At 53.7% G+C, this 7,380-nt stretch overlaps 1 protein-coding gene across 2 annotated transcripts in view; it reads left to right on the top strand.

The window, feature by feature from the left end:
- Positions 1 to 30: 30 nt before the first annotated feature.
- Positions 31 to 7,380, top strand: part of UPK3A (uroplakin 3A) — a 16,152-nt gene continuing 8,802 nt past the window's right edge. The window contains exons 1-4 of one of the 2 annotated variants that reach the window (XM_011934767.1): positions 31 to 108; positions 962 to 1,117; positions 2,249 to 2,528; positions 4,706 to 4,788. In XM_011934767.1, the coding sequence (XP_011790157.1) occupies positions 57 to 108; positions 962 to 1,117; positions 2,249 to 2,528; positions 4,706 to 4,788 (571 nt within the window). In that variant the 5' untranslated portion in view covers positions 31 to 56. The remainder of the gene's footprint in view (positions 109 to 961; positions 1,118 to 2,248; positions 2,529 to 4,705; positions 4,789 to 7,380) is intronic. The other variant, XM_011934768.1, reaches the window with a different exon arrangement.

Below are 7,380 nucleotides of genomic sequence, written 5' to 3'. Positions count from 1 at the left end.
GCCCGCGCCCGCCCGCTGGACCTCCCGCCCCGCGCTCTGGCGGCTCCTTCCGGGCGATGCCTCCACTCTGGGTCCTGCTGGCCCTCGGCTGCCTGCGGTTCGGCTCGGGTAGGCAGGGAAGGGCAGGAGGAGGCTGAGCTCAGAGAGAGGGGGCAACTGTGTCCTGGGGCGCCCGCCGCCTGGACCCTGATTTCTGGCGCTGGGGACCCAGATACTACTATTATGAATAATAGTGATAGCCAACGTTTACGTGCGTCCTCTGGTGGGAATCGGAGGGCTCACGGATGGCTGCAGCCCTGCCATGTGTGTTGCAAGAGAGCAACATGCAGGGGGGATGCGGGAGGGCAGAGAAGGCACTAGCCCCGGACCCATGGTGACGCCTGGACGGGGGCAGATAGAGAGATATTTCGGCCGAGGAAGGCACATGGGCAAGGTCATGGAGGTGGGAGACAGCATTTGGCTGTCCTGGGAATTGCCAGTCCATGGGACCGGCTGGAGTGTGGGATAAGGGGAGCCTGTGGAGGAAGGGGTGAGGCTGGAGACCCAACAAAGCAAAGCTCAGAACTTCAGGACCTCACTGCCTTTCCAGAGAGGCTGGACTTCGTCAGGGGGCGCTGGGGAACCATGGAAGGGCCATAGCAGGAGAATGAGACAATCAGATTTGCATGTGGTGGGGACCCTGTTGTTACTAGGGTCCAGGTGAGGAAGTTGGGATGGAGGAGGGCTGGGCCGATGGGGCGGAGAGATGCTTCGGAGGGGCAATGGAGTTCTTGGCAACTGAGTGTCTGCAGCAGGGAGAGAAGGCAGCAGTTTGGTCCCACTGCCTGAGACAGGTTATGCGGTGGCCCAGGGGTGGGTGAAGCCCAGGGCCTGGCACACGGCAGGTGGTCAGTAACTGCCAGCAGAGTGTGTGTGGACAGTTCTGCCGGGGGTGAGTTCCCATCCTCACTGCCTCCTCCAGCTGTGAACCTGCAGCCCCAACTGGCCAGCATGACCTTCGCCACCAACAACCCCACACTTACCACTGTGGCCTTGGAAAAGCCTCTCTGCATGTTTGACAGCTCAGAGGCCCTCACTGGCACCCACAAGGTCTACCTGTACGTCCTGGTTGACTCAGGTAAGGGTCCTGCTTCCCTCTGGCTACTCCAAAAGGGGCTTTGACCTGTCTGCAGGGAGGAGGGAAGGAGGCAGGTAGAGGAACCCTCCACGCCTATAGTCGTTTCATTAAACTACCCACTCTCTTTATTAGCATGCCCTGGCTTCCACTCTGGGCCAGCCCTTGGCTGGGTGCTGCAGTCACAGACCTGTCCTTGCCCTGCAGGGACATCCATTTAGTGAGGGAAGTAATAATACCAGCAATCACTGAGTACCTACACCATACTGGGCACTTTGCACACTGTAGAGCTAATATCTACAACCGGCTTGTAAGGTAGCTATTACCAATCCCCATGACAGAGCAGGGAATCAAGGCTCAAAGAGGTGGAATAAGCCCCCTGGAGCTCCCGGAGCGGGAGAGTGAATCCTGATCTCTCTAGTCCCCAAGCCCAAGGTCCTTCCTGAGGCTTCGCAAGGTGGCTCGAGATTGGTGTTTTTAAGGCAACATCGTGGATTTGGACCTGCTGCTCTGGCCCAGCCGCGATCCCTTCCCTGGAGGGGATCCTGAGCTTCTGAGACAAGCTAACATCAACTCTTGCATTTCTAGCAGCCAGTCATTTACAACAGCTCATTCAGGGCCATCATTTTCTTCTTTCAGCACGTGTTTATTAACTATAAACTAAAGTGCCTGATCTCTGGGCACTGTGAGGAATTTCTCTTCCATTTCATAGAAGACTAGGGTCTGGAGAGGTAGAGTACGTTGTCCAAGGTCACCCATCTAGTAAGGAGGAGACCTGGGACCTGCCTCCACATTATTTCCCTTGGTCATATGACCCTCCTTTCCCATTGTACACAACAGAAAATCCAGGGCTTTCAGCAATGAAGTGACAAAGGTCTGTTGGGAATGGGGGGTTGCAGGAATGTCACAAGATAAGGCGAGAGTCAGACACAGTGCCCAAAGCAGGGAGGTGATCCTTGTCCATCTCCCACATTGCACTGGGAGGGCAGAGACTAAGCTAGCCCCATGCCTGTGACCCCAGTGCCCAGCACAGGGCTGGGGCAGAAAGGATGATTGGGGCTTTTGATGAATAACTGAGTGAGTGCCGCTGAGCCGGAGTGGCCAGGAGCCTCACTTCCTGCACTGCCTCTGCAGCCGGCTCCAAGAATGCCTCAGTGCAAGACAGCGCCAAGACCCCACTGGACTCAACGTTCCTACAAACAGAGGGTGGGAGGACAGGTCCCTACAAAGCCGTGGCCTTTGACCTGATCCCCTGCAGTGACCTGCCCAGCCTGGATGCCGTTGGGGATGTGTCCCAGGCCTCACAGATCCTGAATGCATACCTGGTCAGGGTGGGCGCCAACAGGACCTGCCTGTGGGACCCCAACTTCCAGGGCCTCTGTAACCCACCCCTGTCGGCAGCCACGGAGTACAGGTGGGTGTAAACAAACTGCTACAGGAGAGCAGCGGTTCCCCAGTCCTGACAAGGGAGAGCAGGGGCAAAGCAGGAGCAGCCACATTTCTCGAGAGCTCATATGCTGAGCGCATCCCAGGTTTCAGGCAGGCCACGCTGAGCCTCAAGTTCAGAAAGGCCCCTCTTGGACTGATGCTCTGCAACTACCGTCTTGAAATTCCTTTTTTTTTTTTTTTTTTTTTGAGACAGAGTCTTGCCATCTCCCAGGCTGGAGTACAGGGGCACGATCTCAGCTCACTGCAACCTCCACCTCCCAGGTTCATGCAATTCTCCTGCCTCAGCCTCCTGAGTAGCTGAGACTACAGGCCCAGCTAATTTTGGGGGTTTTTAGTACAGATGGGATTTCACCATGTTGGTCAAGCTGGTCTCGAACCCCTGACCTCAAATGATCCACCTGCCTTGGCCTCCTCCATAGTGCTGGGATTACGGACGTGAGCCACCATGCCCGGCCCATCTTGAAATTCTTAATTGTTGAACAAGGGCCCACATTTTCATTTTGCTCTGGGCCCCCACAAATTATGCAGCTGGCCCTGGCCCATCTACATGTGTGGGAGTCACCCACCTAAACCCCTTCGTCTTACAGGAAAGGGAACTGTGCCAGAGAGGGAAGCTTGCCTAGTGGAAAGCTGGGGCCCAGCATGAACAGAAACCCTACCAAAGCCTTGCCATCCGCAGCCTCAACGGAGTTTCGCTCTTGTTGCCCAGGCTGGAGTGCAATGGTGCAATCTTGGCTCACCACAACCTCCGCCTCCTGGGTTCAAGAGATTCTCCTGCCTCAGTCTCCCGAGTAGCTGGGATTACAGGCATGCGTCACCATGCCCGGCTAATTTTGTACTTTTAGTAAAGACAGGGTTTCTCCATGTTGGTCAGGCTGGTCTCAAACTCCCAACTGCAGGTGATCCGCCCACCTCGGCCTCCCAAAGTGCTGGGCTTGCAGGCATGAGCCCCCTCACCTGGCCTGGGTGAGACTTCAAGTATGTTAATTTTTATTTGCGTGTTAAGCTACAGGCTGTAGATGTCTTTGTCATCAGAACATCCATCATTTTAAAGTGACTGTGTATGAGACCTTAAGTAGGCTGTGACTATTCTGTACTGTATTGCCCAGTCTTCTTTTGTGATTAGTAATACTTGTTGCAGGGTTTCTGCACTTAAAATATACCTCCTGTACAAGGGCAGCCGGGTTTATGATGGATATTATTCCAGTTTTTTTTTCTTTTTCTTTTCTTTTTTTTTTTTTTTTTAGAGACAAGATCTTGTTCTGTGTCCAGGCTAGAGGGTAGTGATGCAATCTCAGCTCCCTGCACCCTCTGTCTCTGAGGGATCCTCTGGCCTTGGCCCCCCAAAGTGTTGGGATTACAGGTGTGAGCCACTGCATCCAGCCTCAGCTTTTTTCTTTTTTCTTTCTTTCTTTTTTATTTATTTATATTTTTTTGCTACAGAGTCTTGCTCTGTTACCAAGACTGGAGTGCAATGGTGCAATCTTGGCTCGCTGCAACCTCTGCCTCCTGGGTTCAAGCAATTCTCCCACCTCAGCCTCCTGAGTAGCTGGGATTACAGGTGCCTGTCACCATGCCCTGCTAATTTTTGTATTTTTAGTAGAGACGGGGTTTTGCCATGTTGGCCAGGCTGGTCCCGAACTCCTGACCTCAGGTGATCTGCCCATCTCGGCCTCCCAGAGTGTTGGGATTACAGGTGTAAGCCACCACGCCCAGCCTCAGCCTTTTTCTTTTTAAGTTTTCTTTATGATGCCAAGGAGTAGGCTTGGAGTAGCGGAAGGCAGAAATGCAAGGAAGACAGATGAATTAGTGCTCAGCAACAATACCACGTGTGTTACATGGAGGAAAGAAATGGAGGGGAGCTCTAAGAGGGAGCACCTAGAAGAGCGGCTTCTGACTCTGAAGGCTTCATGGATGGAGGAGGTGGCAGCTAAGCTGGGGAAGGGTACAGGGGGTCCTAGTGGCCAAGCTCAGCACTGTCCTGTTGCCCAGAGCCCACTCAGTAGCCGTCTATATTTCCATCTCCTGGAAGGAACCCGCCACCGTCTCCCACCCCTAGGCCATCCTATGTCCCCCCACCGCCTCCCTATGGCTGGGGATCACAGGAAGCATAAAAGTCACCCTGGCTCCATCTCCTTCCAGGTTCAAGTATGTCCTGGTCAATATGTCCACGGGCTTAGTAGAAGACCAGACCCTGTGGTCGGACCCCATCCGCACCAACCAGCGTAAGTGGTGGGCCGTGGTGGGGGTGATGCTCAAGGGGACCTGAGAAGGCAGGGCCAGGCACGGCGGTGACAACCAAGGCTCATCTGTCCCTGTGAAAGCCTCCCAGGCCAGGCGGTGATGAGTAAAATGCTCCTTAAAGCCACTGATCCAGGCCAGGCGTGGTGGCTCACACCTGTAATCCCAGTCTTTGGGAGGCTGAGGCAGGTGGATCACGAGGTCAGGGGATCAAGACCATCCTAGCTGACCCGGTGAAACCCCCGTCTCTACTAAAAATACAAAAACAAAATTAGCCGGGCGTGGTGGGGGCACCTGTAGTTCCAGCTACACTGGAGGCTAAGGTGGGAGAATAGCATGAACCCGGGAGGCGGATCTTGCAGTGAGCCGAGATTGCGCCACTGCATTCCAGCCTGGGCGACAGAGCGAGACTCCATCTCAAAAAAAAAAAAAAATACAAAAATTAGCTGGGCGTGCGGGCGCGTGCCTGTAATCCCAGCTACTCGGGAGGCTGAGGCAGGAGAATAGATTGAACCAGGGAGTTGGAGGTTGCAGTGAGCCGAGATCATGCCACAGCACTCCAGCCTGGTGACAGAGCGAGACTCCGTCTCAAAAAAAAAAAAAAGGGTCGTTGAACCTGGAACTTCCTCCTTCCTCCTTTCCATCCTTGAGGGCCAGGTGTGGGAACAGATCAAGGTGGAGGCCTTGGTGGCATTTGGGCTGCGGATGGGTGTAAGTGGATCAAAGCTGGCCCATCCCTCCATCTCTCCAGCTCTTGCAGTGGGTTGGCCTCAAAGGCACGTGGAGCTGACCCGGCATTTAGGTCCTAGCCAGCCCCTTTGCTAAATCCTCATAGCAGCAAGCACCGGTGGCCAGGTGAGATGGCTCCAAGGCCTAAAACTAAGATGGCGAAGGCAGCAAGGAACCACTCTCCCTCCCTGCACTCCTACTCCTTAGCACCTGGGCAGCTTTCCTGAGGGTGGAACGCCAGGGTCCTGCCCTGTTCCTTGCTCAGCAGAGACCCAAAGTTTATACACAGAGTCGAGTCTGCTGAATGGCAGGGGTCACGCCAGGGACTTTGATGGTAATTTTGAGTGAATGATACGCTAACTTAAGACTCCCTCCCACCACACCGTGGCCCCTAAGACGAGGCTGTCTGGCAGGATGGGTGTCAGGGGGCTGTGCATTTCACCTGCAGAGCCTCCTGCCGTGCCCATGTGCACCCCCCCAGGGGCGTGGGGGCTCCGAAAGGTTGCCTGAGGTCACACACGAGTGGGTGGTAGAAAGCCTTGTGTGTGTGTATGTGGGTGCCTGTGCCTGTTGTGGTATGTGTGTGTACGTGTGTTTGTGTTGTGTGTGGTGTGCAGTATCCGTATAATGTGTATGTAGTTCATGGTGTTGTGAGTGGTGCGTGAGTGTGAGAATGTGTGCGGTATGTGGTGTGTGGAGAATATGTGAGGAATGTGGTGTGGGTGAGTGTGACAGTGTGTGGTGTATACCAGGGGTCCCCAACCCCTGGGCCACAGACCAGTACCAGTCCACGGTCTGTTAGTAATGGGGCCGCACTGCAGGAGGTGAGCATCTGCATTTGCAGTCGCTCCCTGTGGCTCACATTACTGCCTGAGCTCCTCCTCCTATCAGATCAACAATGGCATTAGAGTGTCACAGGAGTGTGAACCCTGTTGTGAACTGCGCATGCCAGGGATCAGGTTGCATGCTGCTCATGAGAATCTAATGCCTGATGATCTGTCACTGTCTCCCATCACCCCGGATGGGACTGTCTAGTTGCAGGAAAACAAGCTCAGGGCTCCCACTGATCCTACATGATGATGAGTTGTACAATCATTTTATTATATATGGCAATGTAATAATAATAGAAATACAGTGCACAATAAATGGAATGTGCTTGAATCATCCCAAAACCACCCCCAGCCCACTCCCATCTGCAGAAAACCTGTCTTCCATAAAACCGATCCCTGGTGCCAAAAAGGTTGGGGACTGCTGGTATATGTGGTGTGTGGTGGGGGTGTGTGTGTGAATATGAGGGTGTGTGTGGTTAGTGTGAGAGTATGTGTGGTGTGGTGAGAGTGTTTGGTGTGGGTGGTGTATGTGTGTGTGGGGTGTGTGGGGTGTGGTATGTATGGGAGAGTGTGTGGTGTGTGAGTTTGAGAATGTGTGTGGTGTGTGATATGTGTGGTATATGTGTGGGTGGTGTGTGTGTGTGGTGTGCGGTATGTATGTATGAGCATATGTGTTGTGTCTGTAGTGCGTGTGTCAGTGTGAAAGTGTGGGAGTGTGAGCATGTATGGTATGTGTGGTGTATGTGAGAATGTGTATGATGTGTGATGTGTGTGGTATGTGTGTGGTGTGTGGAATGTGTGTAGCACATGGTACATGGTATGTGTGGTATGTGGTGGGTGTGTGTGAGTTGGTGTGTGGTGTGAGTTGGTTGTGGTATGTAGTATGTGGTGTGTGTGGTATATGGTATGTGTCTGGTGTGTGGTGTGTGTGGTGTGTGGTGTGTGCGTGAGCATGTGTGGTGCGTGGTGTGTGGTGCATGGTGTGTGGTACATGATGTGTGTCAGAGTGTGCATGAG

Source organism: Colobus angolensis, unplaced genomic scaffold, assembly GCF_000951035.1.
Source record: "Colobus angolensis palliatus isolate OR3802 unplaced genomic scaffold, Cang.pa_1.0 Scaffold138, whole genome shotgun sequence".
NCBI classification, from domain to species: domain Eukaryota; kingdom Metazoa; phylum Chordata; class Mammalia; order Primates; family Cercopithecidae; genus Colobus; species Colobus angolensis.
The sequence above is the reverse complement of the archived record's forward strand: the minus strand, read 5'-3'. Positions and strand labels throughout refer to the sequence as shown.